This window comes from Barbus barbus, assembly GCF_936440315.1.
Source record: "Barbus barbus genome assembly, chromosome: 10".
Taxonomy (NCBI): domain Eukaryota; kingdom Metazoa; phylum Chordata; class Actinopteri; order Cypriniformes; family Cyprinidae; genus Barbus; species Barbus barbus.
The window spans coordinates 7,776,255-7,800,510 of record NC_136738.1 but is presented as its reverse complement, the minus strand read 5'-3'; the positions used below and the strand labels follow the sequence as shown (position 1 = coordinate 7,800,510).

Sequence of the window (24,256 nt, the reverse complement as noted above, 5' to 3'; positions counted from 1 at the left end):
CTCTCTTTTCTAGCACTTTAGATACAGTTGCTCCTTTACGCTTAAGGGAGATCAAAGAAAACAGTCTGACTCCGTTGTATAATGAGCACACTCGCACCCTAAAGGGAGCAGCCCGGAAAATGGAGCGCAGCTGGAGGAAAACAAAACGTCTGGGTTACTTGTGTAACCTCAGTTCCTCGAGGGAACGTGACGCTGCGTCAAACGATGCTTTGGGGATCAAAGCGTAACCGGCTCTGAATACCAATCAAATCTGTCCAGAAATGGGAAGGGACGTCACGGGCGAGGTGACGTAATGACCAGCTGGTACAAAAGCACGTGCGGTGAAACCGGCATCAGCTTCTAGAATGAAGCAAGCGCTGGCAGGGATGCCGGAAGTGTGGCCCCGTGACGCAGCGTCTCGTTCCCTCAAGGAACTGAGGTTACACAAGTAACCCAGACGTTCCTCTTCAGGAACTCGAGCTGCGTCAAACGACGCTTAGGGGAACGAGATACCAACGGCTCCAGACTGCCGCACCCCTGCCCTGTGTGTCCAAAAGAGGCGCACAGCTAGGGCAAGAGAACGGAAGAAACCTGGAGTGGCTCGCATGTCCAGGCCAAGAATCTGACGAAGGTCAGAGGCGTGGACCAACCCGCAGCGTTGCAGATGTCCTGAAAGGGACAACTGCGAGAAAGGCCTTGGAGGCCACCACACTCCTAGTGGAATGAGCCCTGACTCCCAACGGCGAGGGGAGGTCAGAAGACTCATAAGCCATGTGAATGGCATCCACAATCCATCGACCGAGGATCTGCTTGGAAGCAGGCAGACCTCTCTTAGGAGGACCATAGCACACTAGCAACTGGTCCGTCCTTCTCCACATGGCAGCTCTGTGGACGTACGCATACAGTGCTCGCACTGGACACATACGGTTTAGCTTCAGCTGGTCAGGCTCCCGAAAGGGAGGAGGACTAAGGGCCTGCAGTACGACAGGCTGTGGTGTGACAGAAGGAACCTTGGGGACATACCCTGCACGAGGGTATAGACTGCAGGTCCCCCACTCTCTTCAGAGATGCCATCGCCAGAAGAAACACGGTCTTCAGAGTGAGATAGCGATCTGAGATCTCCTCGATAGGCTCGAAGGGAGGCCTACAGAGAGCGTTCAGCACCACAGCCAAGTCCCAAGGCGGGACCCGGGACCGTACCGGAGGCCTTAGCCTCAGTGCACCACGGAGGAAACGTGTAACTAGGGGTTGTGCGCCCACTGTCAAACCACCAAGAGGGGTGTGGTAAGCAGAAATTGCCGCCACATAGACCTTCAAGGTGGAGTCGAGCCTGCAGGAACTCCAGCACTGTACCTACTGGGCAGTTAACTGGGTCGAGCTGGCGATCTCCGCACCATGAAGTGAAGAGTCTCCACTTCAGGGCGTACAGTTTCCTCGTAGAGGGAGCTCTGGACTGGAGAATGGTCTCAACAACCTCGGTTGAGAGACCGGAAGCTATCCGCTGTGCCCCCTCAGGGGCCACACCCACAGCTTCCATAACTCCGGGCAGGGGTGCACAAGGGTGCCTCCTGCCTGTGAGAGGAGGAAAATCAAGTCCGAGAACCATACTCGGCCCGGCCAGAACGGGGCTACCAATAGCAGCCGGTGTCCGTCCCGGCGCACTCTCTCCAGAACTCCGGGGAGCAGAGCAATCGGGGGAAAGGCATAAAGACGAAGCCTCGGCCACGTCTGCCACGGCATCCAGCCCCTCGGAGCTGGATGATGTAGAGAGTACCAGAGGGGACATTGCGCTCCCTGAGTAGCGAAGAGGTCCACCTGAGCCTGGCCAACCCTCTCTAGATCTGCTTCACCACCTCGGTGTGAAGCATTCATTCCCCGGATAACAGCCCCTGCCTCGACAGGGTGTCTGCTCCCCATTGAGAAACTAACTCAGATGCTCAGAAGGGAGCGGCATGCTCAAGGTGACCCTCTAAGTTGAGGGGAACAGTGCCAGCTCGACCAACAGGAGAGCCGGGAGGGAGCAGCATGCTCGTAGGTGACCTCATAGTGAGGGGAGCAATGCTAGCTCTACCAAGGCAGAGCTCTGGAGAGCGGAGCACTTAACTCTCTGCATGAGAGGGACTCAGACGCTCAGAAGGGAGCGGCATGCTCAAAGGTGACCCTCAAAGTTGAGGGGAGCAATGCCAGCTCGACCAACCAGGAGAGCTCGGCCTCATAGCCCACACAAGGATCTGGTGCGCCAGCCTGTACAGGGGGCGCGAACCGCAGACCTCCTTGGTGGTTGCTATAAGAGACCACCGATGTGTTGTCGGTGCGAACTAACACATGGCAACCTCTTAGGTCTGGGAGAAAGTATTTCAGAGCCTGAAACACGGCCAGCATCTCGAGCCTGTTGAAGTGCCAGGCGAGATGATGACCCCTCCACCGACCGTGGGCAGGGTGGCCACTCATGACCGCTTCCCAACCGGTAAGGGATGCGTCCATCGCTAGCGACAAGGAGCTCCCAACACCAGGCCCTGGGACAAGAACCAAGGTTGTCTCCACATGTCCAAGGCACGTAGGCACCGCCGCGTGACCTTGATCGTGCGAAGCGGGTTTCCCCTCGGGGAGAACCCCTTGGTCTTGAGCCACCACTGTAGGGGTCTCATGTACAGCAGGCCAAAAGGTATCCCGTTGGACGCAGCTGCCACCAGACCTAGCAGTATCTGAAACTGCTTGACAGTGAGTGACTGGCCTTCTTTCACCCTCCTGACTTTCGTGAGGATTGACTCGATCCGAGCAGGAGACATACGTGCCTGCAACGTGGTCAAATCCCCACCACCCCCAGATAAGTGGTTCTCTGTAATGGAGAAAGCACACTTTCCTTGGGGTTCAGTCTTAACCCCAACACTTTTAAGTGAGCGAGAACAACACCTCAATGTTGAGCCGCCCTCCGCTCTGAGAGAGCGAGAATCAACCAAAGGTCGATGTAATTGAGTATGCGGGCGCCCCGTAGCTAACGCGGCGCCCACACACTCTTAAAAGTGTGGGGTGAGAGTGCTAGGCCGAAGGGAAGTACCCGATATTGGTAAGCTTTTGCCCCCAAAAGCAAACCTCAGGAACTTCCTGTGAGTGGGAAGGACGGAGACATGGAAGTATGCGTCTTTTAGATCTACGTGTCAAACCAGTCCTCGGACTTGATCTGAGATACTTACCTGTTCTATCAGACCAGTCCTCGGACTTGATCTGAGTACTTACCTGAGCATATTGAACTTCAGTCTAGCAGACTGAGCGGTTCAAATGATGCAGATCTAAAAAAGGGACGCAAACCTCCATCCTCCTTGGAACTATGAAGTACCGGCTGTAGTACCCGGACTCTCTTCGTAAGGAAGACCCACCTCGATGGCATCTTTCCTTAAGAGAGTATCAACCTCTTGTTCATTACCAGAGCCTGCTCGGGGCCCACAACGTGGAATTCACCCCATTGAATTGAGGCGGATGAGAATCGAACTGGATTCTGTAGCCTCTCTCTACAGTGCGCAGGACCCATCGAGACACATTTGGCAGTAGTATCCACGCTGCAAAATAGTCTACTAAGGGAACCAGTCTCTCGAGACTGGCCTCTGGTGTAACCCGATTTTGTAATCCAAAGACCCCCGAAGGGGTGGCGAGCATCTCAGCTCCGCTACGGTACCGGGCGGAAGAGACTGAGATATGCGCTCGCTGGAGACCGCTGCGCCCTGAAGCACCATAGGTGGCAGGGTTGGCAGACGATCTCCTGATCGCTGTGCGATCGTTGCTCTACCCCAGCGGGGGCTACCCTCATAAGCCCTGATCCCACTCACATCAGGGCTTCTTGGCCGAAGACCTCTTCGCCCTTTTGCTGGGAGGTCTTTGACCGCGCACCCTTCTTACCGCCTCAACCCGCTCCCGCGGGGGCAAGCTTGCCTATACGAGGAGCCAGCACGCGGCAGGGGCTGCTCTTATGGGACGACAGAGTGGGTGCAACATGCTCGACGCCTCCCATGTCAACCTGCTTGGAGGAAGACGCGAAAAGTGTCGATGCCGATGCCGCTGCCCGAGGGGAAGAAACCGCCGCGCGTGCTTCCGGACTCGGGGAGCGGTCGCGGGATCCGGCAGGTGCGGATGGAGAAAGAGACTCGCTCGTCTCCGATCCCTCTGCCAGATCCCGTTGCGAACCCCACGAACGCCGTCTCCGCCTCAGCGGAAGCGGGTCAATGCCGCGGGGAACGCTAGTTAGAGAAAATGGTATCTGTGAGGAATTCCATTCAGGATTTAGACCGTATCATAGTACTACATCATAGATATACATCATAGTTGTATATCTCTTTATTAGTTCTACTGTATCTCAGCGCTGCGTTCGACACTATCGACCACAACATTCTTTTAAATAGACTAGAACACTTTGTTGGCATTAGTGGAAGTGCCTTAGCATGGTTCAAATCGTAATTATCTGACCGACATCAGTTCGTAGCAGTGACTGAAGAGGTATCATATCAATCACAAGTGCAGTATGGAGTACCTCAAGGCTCAGTACTAGGCCCGTTACTTTTCACGCTTTACATGTTACCATTGGGAGATATTATCAGGAGACACGGTGTTAACTTTCACTGTTATGCTGATGATACTCAGCTCTATATTTCTTCACGGCCTGGTGAAACACACCAAATTAAGACACTAATGGAATGCATAGTCGATATAAAAAACTGGATGAAGAGTAACTTCTTACTACTAAATTCTGAAAAACAGAGGTGATTATCAGACCTAAAAACCCCACATGTAATAACCTAGAACACTATCTAACACTTGACGGCTGCTCTGTCAATTCTTATTCATCAGTTAGGAACCTAGGTGTGCTGTTTGACAGCAATCTTTCATTTGAAAGCCATGTTTCTAGCATCTGTAAAACTGCATTTTTCCATCTCAAAAACATATCTAAATTGCGACCTATGCTCTCAATGTCAAATGCAGAAATGCTAATTCATGCGTTTATGACCTCAAGGTTAGACTATTGTAATGCTTTACTGGGTGGTTGTTCTGCACGATTGATCAACAAACTACAGTTGGTCCAAAATGCAGCAGCTAGAGTCCTTACTAGAACCAGGAAGTATGACCATATTAGCCCGGTTCTGTCAACACTGCACTGGCTCCCTAGTAAACATCGTATAGATTTTAAAATCTTCCTAATTACTTATAAAGCCCTGAATGACTTAGCTCCTCAGTACCTGAGCAAGCTCTTATCACATTATAGTCCTCCACATCTGCACCCAAACTCTGGAACAATCTACCTAACACTGTTCGGGAGGCAGACACACTCTGTCAGTTTAAATCTAGATTGAAGACACATTTCTTTAACCTGGCTTACACATAACACACTAGTACACTTCTATTATTCAAATCTGTTATAGGATTGTTAGGCTGCATTAATTAGATCAAGCGGAACCGGGAACACTTCTCATAACACCCGATGTACTCGTTACATCGTAAGAAGAATGGCATCTACGCTAATATTTGTCTGTTTCTTTCTTATTCTGTTTTTCAGTCCATGTCCGGATCAGATGGCGGATCGGGCCGGACACCTGGATGAGCCCCGGAGACATATCCCCAGTGAAGACTGTGACTAAAAATACAATAAAACTAAAAAAACAAAATAACTAAAAATATAATAAAATACCTAACTACATAATACTATTATTGTTAGAAATTGCAACAATATAAAAATAGAAATATAATACATTAATACATTTCAAATTTTAATTAAATCAATAATTAAACAAGAAATAAACAATAATATCCTGGCCAGAGGAGAACTGGCCCCCCGACTGAGCCTGGTTTCTCCTAAGGTTTTTTTCTTTGCCACTGTCGCCTCTGGCTTGCTCAGTTGGGGACACTTAATTTCTAGTGATTATCGTCAATTCGATTTCACAGATACTATTTAACTAAACTGAGCTAGACAATGACATCTCTGAATTCAATAATGAAATGCCTTTAACTGAAAATTGAGTGTTTAATCTTATTATTATACATTACTGACACTCCATCCTCCAATTTGATACTGTTAAGTGCTTTGACACAATCTGTATTGTTAAAAGCGCTATATGAATAAAGGTGACTTGACTATATAATAAATATATTATTTCCATAATAAATGCTCTTTTTGAAAGTATACTAAAGTGTACAAGGGTATTTCCAGATGTGCACTGTTGAAGAGTCGATTCAGGAGTTTGCAGTGGAAGACTGATGTGGTACAGTCTCAGCAAAATATGCCTGTGCAAGATGAATTCAGCCCTAATTTCCTGGATGTCTTTGCACTGTTATGTCTGATTTGCATAATTCCTTTAGTGAATTGACTGCTAAAACATCAAGTGTGTGCAAATGACCAACTCTATCAGCAGGCACCATTCATTCTTAGTAAACTCCCTCTACTATGAATTATGTTAATGGCTTGATACCAAAAGTGGTTCTTCAGGTTCACCCATGATAACAGAGCAAGTATCATTAAAATCACTCCCAGCAAACAGTGCATACACTGAATGATCACTTGAGGTCCCTCACTTTCTGCTTTCATCTTTTTCATTCTCTCTCTCTACTTCATTCTTGTTTTCTGGCATTATGTTCTTCTTTATCGATATTGTGATCGATATTTAAAATAAAGACGCCACAACTCAGATTTATGCTTCCCCAGCCACACACACACATTTCTTCTTGATTCAAAACCTCTCGATGCAGGAACAGAGTGTGTAGGAAGCAGAAGATCAATAGACAGATACACACATACTACGTAATAAACACCCACATGACATTCATAGTGCACACACACGCGCAGACTTGTTACAGTAGGAGGGGTGCAGAGATATAATAAGGTTTTAATGAAGTGCTGTAGTAAGTGTGTTCTTACCCTGCTCCTGTCATACTCTTTCCTGGAAGCAGCGAACAGCTGGGCATTTGAGATGGCGATGCCACAGAAGGGCAGGTACATCTGCAACACCTGCACAGACACAACAGTGTTTAGAAGTGTAGAGTCACTGCGAGTCTAAGGAGTCTTGGATAAACACCAGAACACTCTATCCAAAACCCAAAGTGGTTTTAGCCTTGCAAAGTACTGTACCAGTGTTTACAGCTAAATTACTAATACTAATACTTTGAATGATTTAAATTGATATGCGAGTTCATTCTGGTAGTTTCACTCATGTTTTAGTGTATTTTAATAAATCTAATGATAAAATCAACTGATTAAAAATGTAATCAAATGAACTGCATTATATACCCATTAAATAATCAAATTAATCAGCATTAATGACATAAAAACGACTAGAATTTGCAGAGAAAAGCCTACAAATGAAGATAATTCTAGATAAGTCTACAAACACACTGAAAAAAAGTGAAATGACTGCGTCATTTTGGCTCATGTCTAAAGAAATTATATTAAGTATGGAATTTATGATAAATATAATAATATCTTTATAATATCTTTTTTACTTTGTATGATTGTTTTTGTCTTTGGGAAATCTATTTTTGATTAATATTAAATTTTAGATGATTTTATATACATATATATATATAAGACCACAATTACGTCATGTTCCTATTCAAAGTGTTGGAGGAAATAGCAGAGCAAGTGAGCTATCGTGTCATTGATGCGGAAGCAGTTCAGCTCATAGTGTGCGAGTTAATTGTGAGAGATTAGTAATAATTTAGTGATATAGTAATCATTTAGTACTTCTGTTTTATTGTTGGTTTCCTCTTTTCTGATAATTTGGAATGAGGATAAAAAGACAAAAAAAAAACAAAAAAAAAAACATGCAAATAAGTTAAAACATCAATTCAATATCAAGTATTTCCTGAATATTATGAAATTCAGTAAATAGTATATTTGCATATTATGATGTCATAATATGCAAATTAGATTAGTATATTTACACCCCACATAAACTTTCGGTCATGCCCAAAATTTTTCTAATTTACAGTAGATGTCAATCTTTAAGCCCTTTCAAGCCACTTTTTTTTTTTAAATCTTGATTTTTTCCAAAAATCCCTGGCGCCTAAAAGGTTAAGGTGATTTTTGATTCTCTGATGATTCTCATTAAGTTAATTGATGCTAAATACTGCCATTCTTTGTTCTTCTCTCTCTCTCTCTCTTTCCTTAGTTTCCTTCATTCTGTATATAAGTGTTTTGCTTAGTCTAGTTGTATGTTATCTGTAGTTTCATTTATTAAATCCCTTCTATTCACAATTGTTTGTCTCTGTGTGCAGCTCACAATTCGAAGTCACTGAATGTTGATCCTTGCTACATGCTAAGCTACTGCTAGTACTGTATAAAGTAGGAAAGCTGTTCTTTCTTGGCCAGGAAGATAATCTTTCCTAGAATTAATAAATGATTATATTGTCTATTCGGTGGACGAACAGATTAAATAATTGTAAAATTGATTCTCCTACAGTTAATTATGAGATATAATCGAAATATGTATAATTAATTATAACCAGTTATAATTAATTATCCTAGATATTTCCATTTTGAGCTAATTTGCAACACAAATTAAGCAGAAACCCCTCCTTGCAGCAATTTCAATGGCCAACTTAATCATCTTGTCATCTGTTAAGAAAAGTTAAAACTTAAGAAAAATCACAAATGATCCACTGAACATTATGTTTAGGGTTAGGAGTTTCAGCATTCATATCTTTGACTGACATGACCAATGAAACCTACAGAATCATCTACCTGCTGGGGTTATTTTAAGATAAACTGCTTAGCTTTTTAGATGTCTTTAACACTTCACTTTTAAATGGAAAAGGGTGATTGAAAGATGAAAACTGAATGAAGAGAGAAAGAAAAAAGGCAAAAGGAGAGGTATTTGCTGTGTTAAGGCCGAGGGGTTTGCAATGCTATCAACCTGTCACCTACTGATTCAGTGCTGAATTAACATACTAACACACAGTTGTGCTCTAGGGCCACATTCACTGGAGGTCATTCCTATAATTGTGCTCAGTTTTTCTCTCTCCCTCACACACACACACACACACACACACACATTGGGTTTCCATGTTTTATGGGGACATTCCATAGGCAAAATGGTTTTTATACTGTACAAACAGTATTGTCTATCGCCCTACACCACACCTAAACCTTCCCCTTACAGAAAGCTTTATGCATTTTTAGATTTTCAAAAAACTTAATTCTGTATGATTTAAGCTATAATCTTGTTTCCTCATGGGGACCAAAAAATGTCCCCTCAAGGACAAGGATTTCAGATATTGCAATCTTTGTGGGGACATTATGTCCCTATAACGTAGGTTTTACCTGGACCACACAAAAGGCGCTTTCACACCAGAGGAACCTTTTCATAGCTCCTAGAACTATTGGCAGAAATTCCCACTTTTTGTCATGTTTGCACCACAGGAACTAGGAGTGGTTTTAGTTCTAGGAACTCCATTTGGAAGAACTAAATTAGCTCCTACTTCAGAGTAGGGTCTAAAACAGTTATATAGGAACTACCAGTGACGTAAATGTACACATACGAAACACCGGCTACCCGGCATTTTAAAAAGCCACATATTTACTCCATATTTACAAAACAGTGATAAAGGCATTTACCTGTTTTCTGCAGCGTTGTGTTCTTTTCTCAGCCTTGATGATAAAACTGCAAGTTTTCATAGATTTAGTCTGATTTTCATGCTCTTTTAATCGCGAAAATTTTGCATTTACATAACATCTCAGTTATCACGAAACCCACAACACACAACAAAAACAGCTCCGATCATGGCATCCTCCATTCACCGGTTATTGGTGTTTGTAAATGCCGTGAATAAAGACGGCGCTGTTGGCTGCTGCCGATGTGAATGCAACCAAGAAAATGTCCAGAGGGTGAAATTGGTTCTCGAGGAATGACCCTTCTGGCTCCTAAAAGTTCCTAGAAGAACTATGAGGTGTGAAAGCGCCGACACACACACACACACACACACACACACACACACACACACACACACACACACATGTTGGTTTTTGTGGTTTATGGGGACTCTCCATAGGCGTAATGGTTTTTATATTGAACAAACTGTGTGTGCTATTGCCCTACACCAACCCTACACCTAAACTTAACCCTCACAGGAGACTTTGTGCATTTTTAGATTTTCAAAAAAACACCATTTAGTATGTTTTTTAAGCCTTTTGAATTACGGGGACATAGGCAGTGTCCTCATAAACCACCTTCATATTGTAATACCTCTGTCATACCCATGTCATTATACAAATTTGTGTCCTCATAAACCACATAAACATGCACACACACACACACACACACACACACACACACACACACACAATTGCTCCTTCCCAGACATCCTAGGCATTTAAGACACATCTACAAGAGGATTATTCCCATCTTAAATTATTTGAGATTAAGTATTGTAACGTCAGCAGAGGACATTCAATCTCCCATTACACCTGGAAATCAAAGCCTTTATCCCTGTAAAGCCTGACATTTGAAATAATAGTGCAAAAAATGTGTTTTTTTTTTTTAATGTAACAAACTTCAGACAAAATCCAGTTTGCACATGTGTTTTATTAGTATAATATTTGATATATCTAGCTTTTGTCACATATTGCATAATAGTGAGAACATGGAGAACATATTTTAGGAGTAAAGACACTACAATTTTATTCAAAGGCCCAAACTAAAACATACTCAATTTGGTGCAGAGACCGATATTTATATGGTCAAAAAGTGAGATAAAATTCTCATAGTTGTGAGATATAAAATATATAAAACAATATATAAAATGTTGAAATATATAAAAGTGAGATATAATTCTCACAGCAATTTTGAATAAATGAGATCTTTATAACAGCATAAAATGCATGTAAATATCAGCTGTCAGTCTCAATAATGTCTTAAGATGATATTTAAATGCTTAATTTTATGATCAAAGCTCTATATTTTGTTATTGTGACAGCAAAACATATAATACAATGCAATACAATGATGACTGAGAGATGAATATATGCTCAAATCCCTAATGATCATATTTCATACATTTTAATATGATAAAAAAAAGCAATTAGACAGTCAAATAAATCTAAGTTGCTTCAGTCCAGTAAGTATTCATCTTGAAATAGTACTAACAGAATAAAAGTTATTCTTACATTTAAAAGTATAAAAGATTTCACAGCAAAAAGAATCACAACCAGAACAAGGTTTTTGCCTTAGAAATTGGTGTATCAGATATGATACAGTACGCTTTACAGGGATAATGTTAATAAATCCTCATTTGTTTGTTCTGTATTGTTTAGTAACTCTATAGTGTTCCATATGTGTTCATTATTTTGTCCAGCCTGTTAAATACCCAGCCTCAATGTGAGGATGTGTGTACTGTATGTGGTTTTATGCTATTTAACTGTATCAGGCTGTCTTGTGTATCTCAGTAACTCTGCTGGGTGTATTTTATTCAATATCTCATAAACTGAACCTAATTGCAGTCTACGAAGAAGTGTGACAGAGACAGCAGAACTTGACTGCCCTGAATGCATTTGCTGTTTCCTCACTCACAGCTGTGTTTTAAAGGTCTGAGATCTCCTCTAGCAATCCCAGAATGCCAAACACACACTCAGACTGCTGTCAGAATGACAAAAACACACTAACGTTCCTTTTTTGGCGAGCCAGAGAGCTTCTCTGAGAGAAATGAGTGTAGTCATAATGTTGAGAATAAACAGGTTCATATTAAAATTCTGTCAGGAACCGCATCAAAACCTGCCTCAGGACAAGCCAGTATGACACCACAGAGAGGCCTGTGTGAATCTGTCAGTCCTCAAGTCACAGAGAGCACAGGTAAATGGGATCCTGGAGTAATTGGATTCTGTCTGACTGCCCATTAGTCTGGGCTGCATGGGAGACTGGTGCATCGAGCCTGTTTACCGCATTTAATAAAGAGTGGATGTGACCTGAACCTGTGGGAGCGATCAACAGATTCTCACAGCACACTCTCTGCTCATTTAAACCGTTAAGCTAATGAAACGAGAGAATTGAGCTCCTTCACATGGAAACGCAACAACTTTCTACACATTATCACCTAACTATTTCATGATGCCTTCATTCCGCTGTGGGCCTCCTAAGCAAAGTTTTGTATCAGGTGCTTTTCCCAAACTTCATCATTGTAATTTTTCCCTGTAGTCCATTTATGTTTCTGCGCCATGTGTAGTTGATCTCATGATCATTCTGCACCCACTATACCTTCAAGAGTTCTGTTAATGACCTTTGATATAATTGGCTAAGTAGTTTTTAAAATACCCAAGCCTTCAATAACAAACCTCTTTGCAAAGCCGGAACTACATTGTGACGGGATCACAAAACAATCAGTGCTGAAACTCAAACTGTTAAGATCAGCTGATAGGATCAGTGAGTTACATTGTTAAAAATAAACTTGAGGCACACTGGAATGGAAGCCCATTTCCGCCACTGAATCAAAAAGATCAAAAAGTTTAGCTACATCTCACAATTCTGACTTATTTTTCAAGGAATTGTGAGATATGAAACTCGCAATTCTGACTGTTTTTCTCGCAATTCTGACTTTTTTTTCCCACAATTGTTCATATCACAATTCTGACTTTTTCTCACAAATGCTAGTTTATATCTTGCAATTTTTACATTTTGCCTCACAACTGCAAGTTTCTATCTCACAATTCTGCTTTTTTTTCCCTCACAATTGTGAGCTTATATCACAATTCTGACTTTTTTTTCTTACAATTGCAAGTTTATATAATCCAATTCTGACTTTTTTTCTCACAATTGCAAGTTTATATCTCACAACTCTGACTTTTCCCTTGCAATTCCTCAGAATTATTAGTTTAAATCTCACAATTCTGACTTTTTCTCACAACTGCGAGTTTATATTCACAATTTTGACTTTTTTCTTACAATTGCAAATTTATATCTTACAATTCTGACTCTTTTTTTCACAACTGCAAGTTTATATCTTACAATTTTGACTTTTTCCTTGCAATTCTGACATTTTTCCTCAGAATTATGAGTATGAATCACACAATTCTGACTTTTTCTCACAACTGCAAATTTATATCTGACTTTTTGCCTCGCAATTGCAAGCTTATATCTCGCAATTCTGACTTGGTAACTTGCAATTATTATTATTATTATTATATAGATTAAATTTGTTGGCATTTTGGCCTTTATTTTGAATGTACAGTTAAGTATTGACAGGAAGCGAGGTGGGAGAGAGAGACAGGACAGGAATGGGAAAGGTCCGCGAGTTGAGACTCGAAGCGCAACTGCACTATATGTCAGCGCGCTCCCCACGAGGCTATTGGCATGGACATAACTCGCAATTCAGATTTTTTTCTTGCAATTACAAGTTAATATATCTCACAATTCTGACTTTTACACAGAATCACACAATTTGAAGAAAAAACGTCAGAATTGTGAGAAAAAAGTCAGAATTGTGAGATAAAGTCACAATTACCTTTTTTATTTATTTTTATTTATTTTCAGTGGCAAAAATGGGCTTTACACCCTCTGGCTCTTATTGCATTGTGTTGCCTCAGTCACTGTTGGAAAGGGTTCAAATATGCAGAAGATACTGGAAAACCAAAGAATGTGCAGGAGCTGGAGGATTTTTCTGAAGAACAGCAGGCAGTTGAACTGCTCAGGACCAACAAGGGACTCATGAACAACTATCAAAATACAGAAAAACAGTCGTGGATCATCCAGGAAACAACACAGATTATTAAGATTCAAGGGTATGTAAACTTTTGAAACGGGTCATTTTTTATAAATTCTGTTATTATTTTGTCTTGTGGAAAATATATAAACATCTGTTATGTGAAATAGCTTATTCAGGACTGTATTAAATAAACAATAGCATGAAATTTTCATGGTCCCTCATTTATTAACATTTTGCATATTCTGTAAGGGGCATATAAATTTATGAGCACAACTGTAATTGTGGCCATATAATGGTTGTGACATGAAAACATTTTTACAGTCTAGGTAAACTGGGGAAGGAGTTTTTGATCTGTGTTTGCTGAGATTTCAACAAACAGCACTGGGCTTCTGTGTTTGGCCCATTTCAGCCCTGTGTCTGAGCTGAGGAATAAAGATTCAGGATTACAGGTAAGCACATACTGAGCAGTCAGTCAACCACCTCAGGGCTCTTGTGGCCTATTTTCAACAAAGAACCATAAATCTCAGACACACACACAGACATACACAACAGACAACCCTCTCGCTAGCAATAAACATCTGCCTATGAGCAATAATTTAGCACGTGTCTCAAGTTTGACATCTTGCTCTTTCTTGCTTTGAGTTTCATACTTCACTTGGAAAAACATCACATTACAGAAGTAAAATGGGCTGTGAATGTTGTTTCATGTTGACTTTTCAACTGACTGGAACAGTCTAAATGAGCTAAAGTAATTTAAACACACACATTATAAATGCATTGTAACACACACATGCAGATCTCTGAACAGCTCTATGTGCTTTACTCCACAGGCAGCAGGCCTACATATCATTATTTCAACAAGACTACAGAACCAATGAACTCCCGCTGCTGTGCATTTAAAAAGGTCAGTCAATCTGGTCAGCGGGCTGAACTACACAGGAAAAAGCGCTGAATGATTAACAAAAAAGTTTTAAGAATAATTGATGTTGCAGAGACTCATTTCATAGTTTCCTAGAATGTGGTTTTAAAAAGTTTCTTGAAACAATGGTACAGTGGCAATGCTCTGAATTGCCATGTACATACCATGATAAATTAAAGCATGCAAATACCAGGGCTTTTCGGATATGTAACATAATATTACCATTGGTATTCTTTGAAATACCTTGGAGTAACAAAGTATGTATTGGACATGTATCTTGGCACTGACACTGTTGTACTTCTTTTTGTGAATATAATGATATATCAATATTAATTGTATTGAATGTGCACTTGTAGTGCATTTCATATATTAAAAGTGTAGTTAAAAAAAAGTACATGCAAATATTATAATATTAATGAATAAAAGGTCTCTTAAGTGTCCTTAAAGTTAGACACTTTCATAACACACTTAAGTAGACTTTTAAAAAGTGCACTTTCTAGTAATATACAATGAAAATGTTTACTTTTAAGTACATTTTAAATGATTATATTTAAATTTTTGTCATGCATTAAAGACATACACATTTTGGTGTTCTATCCTAAAACACGTTGTGTGCTCAATATGTTAAATAAATGTATTAAAATAAACATCATCATTACAAATGTGAAATAACAAATATATTTAAATACATGAAAAACAAGTTTAAACTGAAATGACATTAACATATATTAGTTTACCGTAATTTCTTGACAGCACACTCAACAGTAACTATCTCAAAGACAAAACAGTAAATGGCCACGTACACACTGCAGCTAAATTCGGTTATCAGTTCACCTTTTACTCCTTAATCGCGTTCTGTAAACACATAATTCACTAAAATACGGGAGTGACAACCGCATTCTACAACCGCATTAACTCCTGAAAAATACAGGTAGTGACAACCGCATTTACAGGAATTCTACGCAGTGTGTACAGAACTGAACTGACCAACTAGTTGTTAATGACGTATTTGAACGTGCATCGGTGTCTTCGTCTGTATGTGAGATGCAAGAAAACAGTGAAAGAAGTCTTAACTTAGCACAGGGCTAGCTGCACTCATGAGCCCTGTGGCAAAGTGTCAGTGTTGCCAGTCCTTCATAGAAAAAAAAACAACAAACAAGAACAAGCACAAAAAACACAAACACCCAAATGCTTTGTTTTATAACACCAAAAAAAAAATCTCATATCCACAACAGATCACTTTATTAACTTCATAAAGTGCCTATTTTTATGAGATAAGACCACACAACATGCCTAAAAGCGCTTGTAAATATGAGGACATGGCAAGACAGCGCTCTCTAAAGCAGCCTCCCGAGCATAAACACAACGCTGCACGTCTATCAGCGGTAGTTTAGTTAAAATCAATGGACAAAAAGAGTCTTTAGTCAAAAATGGCACAACAAACGGCTAAACTTGTATTCACTCCTGCAAGACGTCACAATGTTGCTATGGTTACAAATGCGGAAGTGAGTGCTGTTCTGTACACACATTGAATGATAATTTACAGGACTCACTCCCGCATTTAAATGCGGTTGTCACTCTTGAAACTTGTAGTGTGTACGTGGCTAATATGAAATTACATATAAAGATATACTGAAGTCCTACTTACAGTAAATGGGTCACAAAATAATTTAATATAATGCATTTTAATATAATGCATTTAATATAACTTTACACTAATCCATTTTCATTTAATTGCAAATAACACGCAATTAAGTGTACCAAGTCTGAAAACATTACATTCAGTTTGCACTTGAGTGTATTCTTTTTAAAGTGTATTAAGTCCATATTAAGTATTCTTTAAGTATGCTAAAATGTACTGCATTTAATCAAAACATACTGTGTTGTTTAGACATGTACCATGATAATAACATGGTAATTTACTGAAGCACTCTGGAGTAAATTCCATGGTACACTGTATGAATACAGTAATCATACTGTGTATTTTATGATGTGGTACTATGGTAACAGCATGGTATTCTTTGAAGTAGCATGGAGCATGAGTGGTAGTGATTTTCTAGGGTTATTTCTGCTTAAAATGCTACAGCAGTAAAGCATTTCGCAGTGGGACTGAACACCAGCTGTATGGAGAGAGAGAGACACATTCTGTAAGGTAGATCTGCGTCACTCAGCTCTGCGTCACTGTCTGAGAGAATATGATATTGTATTGAATACACAGTAATTCCTCAGCGCTGCCTTCTGCTAATCCCGCTGAGAATTCATGGGACTATTCACAGTGCTGTGGCATTTCACAACAAAGAGCAGAGAGTCGTGTGCCCGTCTGGAAGCCCAGCAGCACATCCGGACTCTCCAGCTATCAGAAACATACAGCTGAGCTTTGAAACAGAGATCAGATCTGTGCTCACGACACTGAACAGTGTGGTCTGCTGTCTCACTGAACTGCTGGTGTTTGCCCATGCAAAACTTGCTTGTGGTGGTAGACAGGGTGTTGCTATGCATTTGCTAGGGTTTTCTGAATGATTGCTAGGGCACTATGAAGTGATTACTCACAAAAGCCCACACTTAAGTCTCTAGATGTGACTCTGGGCTGCGTTTCCCGAAACCTTCTTAACGTTACGTCGTTCTTAAGTTGTACCTTAAGCTGTACTTTATCGTTAATACGTGTTTCCCGAAACATTCTTAGTTAAGTATACCTTCTGTAAGTCATACTTTCGTAAGGTTGGTCCGGACCACTCTTAGCTATACCTTATCGCTTTTTACAATTCACAGTTCATCACATCTCAGTCTATACGAATATAATTCTGAAGTTTTAATAAACCCAGTGCTCAATTAGGCTAACTGAAGTGTTTTCATGCAAATAATTAAACTATCATTAGACTAATGGTTGTTAGCTATTTTATTATATCATTAATGGATTGCTAAATCAAAGACGTGATCGTCTGCGGAAGCATTTAGTGTATATGTGCACTAAAATTGTCAAAATCTTTAATTAAAAAAAAAAAATTACTAATTAAAAAAATATTAAAATTACTAATAATTATATTCTTGGCCATGGCAGCAAATATCTTTTGGATCTTTTAGATCTTGTTGGTCAGAGTTTGTCAAGACAAACTCAAATTCAGCTGCTGGCAGCTCTCCCCTTTCTTTCTGTTGATTATTTATGTTTTGTCGCGCGATTAGTGAATTAGTCATTTATACTAATGAAGTGATGCAGCTGCTGGGCAATCAACCCTGGTTGTAGAGTAAATTAAGACACTGTGGAGAATATATTTTGATAATATGATTGACCCTTAAAAAGGCCAGTGAAGACATAGCCAGTTAGTGATAAGCATTATACGTTTGGGCGTGAGGTTGCCGGTTCCCGCACTCATTTCGAAATTATATAAAATATCAGGGTTAGATTTAGTTTGCAATTTGGATTATATTTTCTAAGATCCCATGAGTCTTGATAAATGAAATTTCAACTATTTCTGCTTCTTGTTAGAAAGCACTCTCACCAGAATGTTTTTTTTTTTTTTTTGTAGGCCCATGTTTTTTTTTTCTTCTTTTGTTAAAAGCTGTCAAATTATTAAGCAGTGTCCCATGTAGGTTTTTCCCGCTAGTATTTTATGTGGTGTGATGGAATATATTTTAATATATTTTTCTTTCTTGGTTTTCTTCCCTGATGGGATGTAGCCTATATGTTGTAAAGCGAAAGTAAAACTTAAACACAAGTTTGTTGCGTTCTAACAACAAAGAGTTCCGTGTCTTTAAATCAACACTTCTTTTATAAAGAACACCGCTTTCTCACATAACGCACTGAAGCAGCCCGTGCATAGAATGAACAATCAATTCTCGAGCCATTGATATCAACCAATTCAGCACCACCGCCATGGACAGCACCTGGTAACGCCGCACCTAAGAAGGTAAACCTTAAGCAGCCTCCTAAGGTATAGTTCAGGGAACACGCCTAGAACAGGTACACCTTTAGTTAAGGCATACCTTTAGAGTCTTCGTAGCGCGCTAAGAGTGTTTCAGACATGGTTTCAAATCACAGAATGAAGCTTTTGGACAAAACAGGATTTTTTTGTTTTGTTTTTTTGTCTTCATGGATGCATAAGATTCACTGAATTATCGTCATTGATATCGTTATCGCAATAAATACCAGAAATTATCGTGATGTATTTTTAAGCCCATATCACACATTCCGATAAGGCCTTATAGCAGGGGTTCCCAAACACATTCCTGGAGCCTCCCCAACACTGCATATTTTGTATGTCTCCTTTATCAATTACACCTGATTCAACTCATCAGCTCATTAGCAGCAACTCCAAAACCTGAAATGGGTGTGTCAGACAAAGGAGACATGCAAAATGTGCAGTGTTGGGGAGGCTCCAGGAATGTGTTTGGGAACCCCTGCTATAAGGCAGTGGGATTTTTTCCACCCATTTTAATGTCTATCAGGTGAAAACTGTTTAAACCAGGGCCATAACCACCATGGACATTGAGGGGGATATGCCCCCTCAATGTTTTTTTTTTTTTTTTTGTCATCCTTTTTTTTAGGATGACAAAAAAGCTTTGAAAGTTACATTTTTAGCCTGTTCTGCCTCAGTGATTGTCAGTTTCAAAGTAATTTACCTGGGCAATCAAATCAAAGTAGGCAGGGTTTACACAGAAATAGAGTGTAGAGTAGGCGGGGGCCTCCTGATCCTTCTTATAAGGCAGACGCATGCAAGACAGGGGCATCGACGGCCTTGACTGAAGTGAACCGCATGCCCCTGAATTTGGGTGGACGCTGGGCAAACTGAATTGCGTAGCCGAGTCTGATGGTCCGCAGGAGCCACCGAGACGGACTGGGGAGCGCTAGCCAGGCTCAGAGAGACCGTGCCAGTGGGACCAGCGGGGCCACTGACGTACCCGGGGCAGAGAGGGGCAGCGAGGTGGAACACAGGGACCCGCCCTGGGGCCTGTGACGGCAGGGGGTGGGGTCTGGGTGTGTAGTGTAACACTCACCTGATTCCTCCTCGTGCAGGAGGAAACACAGGAACCCGGCTTGAGGCTTGTGACAGCCCGGCTTTGAAGACTTGAAGTGGGGTTTCGAGTGCTACCGCCCTTACCTGGTTCCACGAATGGGCAGGAGGGATGCTCTTGGGCAACCACCCGCTGCCTGGCGAGAGAGGAGGAGGGAAGTGATCCTGTGATGCACGGTTCACCACTCTCCTCCTCTTGAGACCCAGAGATTGAGGAAATCGCTCTTTTGATGTTTTGGGTACCGCTGGCTGCTGAACAAAAGCAAAACGAAACAAAAGATTATCCACCCGGCCCTCCTCTGGGGGAGGGAGTGGTGCGGTCACCATCTCCCGATGAGCAGTCTCCTCCATCTCTGGGTCACCCGTCTCAGGGCCTCTTGCACTTGCGCTTGCCGCCAGGTTTGGCAGGGGCCTGGAGGGGCTGAGCGTCCTGCCTGCGACCGGCTCCACGACGCTGCCTGGAGAGGGACGCAGAGGCAGAGGGACTCCGCCATGTTTGACATAACGGAGTCTATTACGCAACTCCGAGATGGTCATGTCCCCACAAGAAGAACATGAACCATCCACGAAAGCTTCCTCAGCGTGCTGAATGCCCAGACACGTGAGGCAGCAATCGTGACCGTCCTGAGGCGCCAGGAAACGACCACACCCAGAAACGCACGGGTGATAAGACATCTTTAGAAAAACGCGATCACCCATGTTACTCTTTTAGAGAAATTGCTCTTTCAGAGAAATGCTCTTTTAGTGCTGAAGCACGCAGGGGAGCTGGCCACTGCACACTCTTAGTGTGGCTTTCAGCCGGAAGACAATCTTTTTCTCCCATCCAACGTGACCACCGCTGCTGCGCCATAACGCCTGCACTCGCTCACAGAAACACTCTCTGGAAGGGGAGAGCAGTAGCTTCACCACTACCGCTCGGCTCCGAAGCGAAAGGATGAATTAATGCGGTGCACCTGCTGCCTCTTATGCTCACGCTGTGTTATTCTTCACTGTGGAAGTCAGTTTCTGTATTTGTGTGAGTTTTCCATTTTACAGTATTAGCTGCAGTGCATTGTGGCAGTAAAAGGTAAAACTGTTTGCACAACAAACCAGTGTATGTGTGAGATAATGAATTAAAAGTGAGGTAATAAATTAAAATAATATGATAACAAAAGATAGAAAAGGTAGAAAGACAAAATAAAAATAAAAAATTAAATACTGTATTCCTTTCATGGGTCTAGTCTTTGTAGTTGTTTCTCCACAAAATTAAAAGAACAGCTCTTCATAACATATATGATACGTGTTCCATATTGTAAGCCTGTTTGGAAAACACTAATGTTTGGTTCTGGCGATACAGAATCTTAAAGTGGCACCTTTGTCTCTGTGGCCTGGAAACAATAGCTGAGTTTCTCTGTTCTGCCTCTCAGTCTCACACACAGGGAAGAGTTTCATCATTAATTCAGCAGTTAGTAGCATGCATGACATGATGCTAATGTACAGTGAAAAGCACATGGAATCTCATCGCACTGAACTCATCTGGGGTTCATACAGGGTCACAGCAACACACATCAGGGCTCCAGACAAAAAAATCGAGTAAGGAGCCATTGGCTCCTATAAAAGAAAAACTTAGGCGCCAAATTATTTTTTTAGGTGCCACAGAATAAAAGTGGTTTATTTTATTATTATCATTTTATTTTTCCCCCCTATTTTAACATTTCAATAATTTTGTCATGTGTTTATGTCTTATCTTTTCTAGGCTTTATCAGCATTTTAATCCATCTTGTAGATGATCAGGTCGACCGGGGGACTAAGGTTCACTTAAAGTGTGAATTAAATGTCTTTTACAACTTGAAATATACAGTCACAAAGAATTGTTCGTTACACAGAATCTGTACCAATATCATGGACCATAAGCATCACTTGGCAACTGAGTGCAGTGCATCCTATAAATGTTGTCACGTCTTTCACACATTCAGTCTGTTTTTCTTCATTAGTAAAATGCAATTTTATAGGAGGAGTTGAATCATGTACAACAGAATAAGTAAAAATATTAATATGCAACAGCACATATATAGCAAAACGCTCCTCTTTATAGTTATTTTTCTAGCTGACTGATGAGTTTATGGACACTCAGTGGTTATTCTGAGGTAAATGTATTACAATGCAATGTTTACAAGCTTTATACATTTCCTCAGTTTGAAACACTGAATGAGCTTTTACATAAAACATTTCAGTAAGTTGTACTATAGGCTTTCTTATTGCCTACCTTTTGATCATGTTCATTTCATACTATAGTAGTAAATCGAAATATATAATGGGTTCACTTGCTGCTTTAACTGAGGTGCTAAAGAGATCGCGCCTGAGCATTAAGTGCGATACTCTCCGCTCGCGCGATCCGGACGCATACACGGACCGTGTGGACGCGGGGTACTGGTGTTTATATTACCCAAAGTGTGCGCTTGTGGTCCGCATTAAAGAGCACCCAAACCGCATCATTTGAATTTCGTAGCATTTTAAAGCTGATACTTTGTTTATTAAAAAGTAAGACAGCACAAAGCTTTTTGCGATTACTGGATGGCAAGTGCGCTTCAAATAACAGGAAGTCCATGCATTAACAGAACACAGCATATAGACTAAGATCTCGATAAGAAGAAGCCATATTAATAATGATTATAAATGAGAATTGTTGACGATATTGCCAGTATCCACAGAGCTGACAGCTTTACCTGTTGAAGTTTGTTCAAGTTGTGCACGAAATAGACACGGCTTTTCTGCACTTGCACTTTGGGGCTGTTTACACCTGGTCACTTCATGCATTTTTTCCTGATCGGATAGCTATCTGATCCTGAAAAGACCAGGTGTAAATGCCGTCCGAAACGCATTCGAGACGGATATAAATCCAATCGCTCGAACCACTTCAGGAGGTGGTCTGGGCGAAACCGGACAAGTGTAAATGCATCTGGTTGTTGAAACCACATATGGTAATTTTACTCCTCCCATAATATTAAAATAATAGACGTGTGAGAGCGTTTTATAGGCTATATGGCATGTTATAGTCAGATATGACAGCGCAATGCAACAAGCATCACCGCGGATGAGTAGCGGAGTATTTCTTCAGCAAGCGACGCGCAAACTGAATGAACCTTAAAGTAAGTCGCAGACGCTCAACACACAATCTTCTTCATTAAAAGTAGCAAGACTAGCCTATCTTTCCAGTGCTGATGCCGCGCGCTCTCTTGTTGCGGTCTCTGATATTGAAATGAGCTGATCATTAATAAAATTATCCATTGCTTTCATTGACGTGAACTCCGTTATATTTGCATATGAAGCGGGAATTGAAGAACGGATTTATATCCGTTTTGCGAAGACACATTTATGTGGCCAAGTGTAAATGGGGAAACGTTTTAACAAATCATATAGATATCCTATCAGAGAAAATGCATGAAGTGAGCAGGTGTAAACAGGCCCTTTCAGGTCTCTCTCACTGCGTTCTGCAGACTGTGTGCGGCAGAGACGAGGACTGTTTGAAACTCTTTTCCAGTAAAACTTTGATGCGCATCGTCTTATGTTTAATACGTGAACATAACAAAAGATGTGAGCACAAAACAATCGGGAAAAAAGTCCTTTCATGCAAATTATATATAGTCGCCAGTGGCGACCTCAGCAAAAACTTCACTCGCAAATTAATATTTTTGGTCGCAAATGCGACCATTTTAGTCGCAGTTTGGAGCCCTGCACATGCAGTCATAGTACACGTTAAAGGAATAATTCACCCAAAAACAATAATTTTGTCATCATTTGCTCAACTTCTTGTCATTCTAAACCCATTTGACTTTCTTTCTTCCATGGAAAACAAAAGGAGATTCATGAAAGATGTTTTCAAGCTCCATAAATATATTTTTAAATACATATATTTTGATTACACATTTGGAATGATGAAGTTTCAATGTAGTAAATTTCGAATACATTAACTTTGAATGTAATATTGAACACTACAGTTAAAATTATGATCAAGTACTTTATATGTGCTTATGTTCTACCTTAGAGAACCACAAACCATTATTAAAACAATGATTTACTGTTTTTTAACAATATGATTTTAAGGTTTGAAGTAACTGCAACTATTTTGAAACCTGTAGCAGGCATCAAATTTGAAATGAGTTCATTTTGTGCATAAAATTGTCAAATTTCTCAGTTTAAACATTTGTTATGTTATCTATGTTCTATTGTTAATAAAATATTGGTTCATGTGATTTGAAAGTCCTTTAGTTTTCATTTTATTCAAATTTAAAAAACCTCCCAACATTTCTGGAATTCGGGTTGTACGCATTTAATACAATCAAGTGCACTTAACTCACATTAAGTGAGTTTAAATCAAGAACAGTCTGATGTATGAATAAATCATTGAGACCAATTCAGAATCAATGAATCCACTGAAAAGAATCACAAACACCAAGCTATTACATGGCATTTGATGACTTGGATTATAGCAAACAAATTGTATAGACCACATTTATGATACTTCTATGGTGCTTTTTGAAGCTTTATTCCCTCTTGGCCGCATGGAAAAGAGAATGGAAACATTTCTTTGCTTTTCACAGAAGAAAGAAAGACTTGCAAGTTTGAAACTACATCGGAGTGAGTAAATAATGACAGAAAATAAATTTTTGGATGAACTATCCCTTTAAATATCTTGATAGAT

The 24,256-nt window shown here is 40.8% G+C and overlaps 1 protein-coding gene across 1 annotated transcript in view; it reads right to left on the bottom strand.

Moving 5' to 3' along the window:
- Nucleotides 1–24,256, bottom strand: part of LOC306876323 (dual 3',5'-cyclic-AMP and -GMP phosphodiesterase 11A) — a gene marked incomplete at both ends in the record, with an annotated part of 83,728 nt that overhangs the window by 48,122 nt on the left and 11,350 nt on the right. The window contains one exon of the mRNA XM_079427407.1: nt 6,878–6,967. Within this exon, the coding sequence (XP_079283533.1) occupies nt 6,878–6,967 (90 nt within the window). The remainder of the gene's footprint in view (nt 1–6,877; nt 6,968–24,256) is intronic.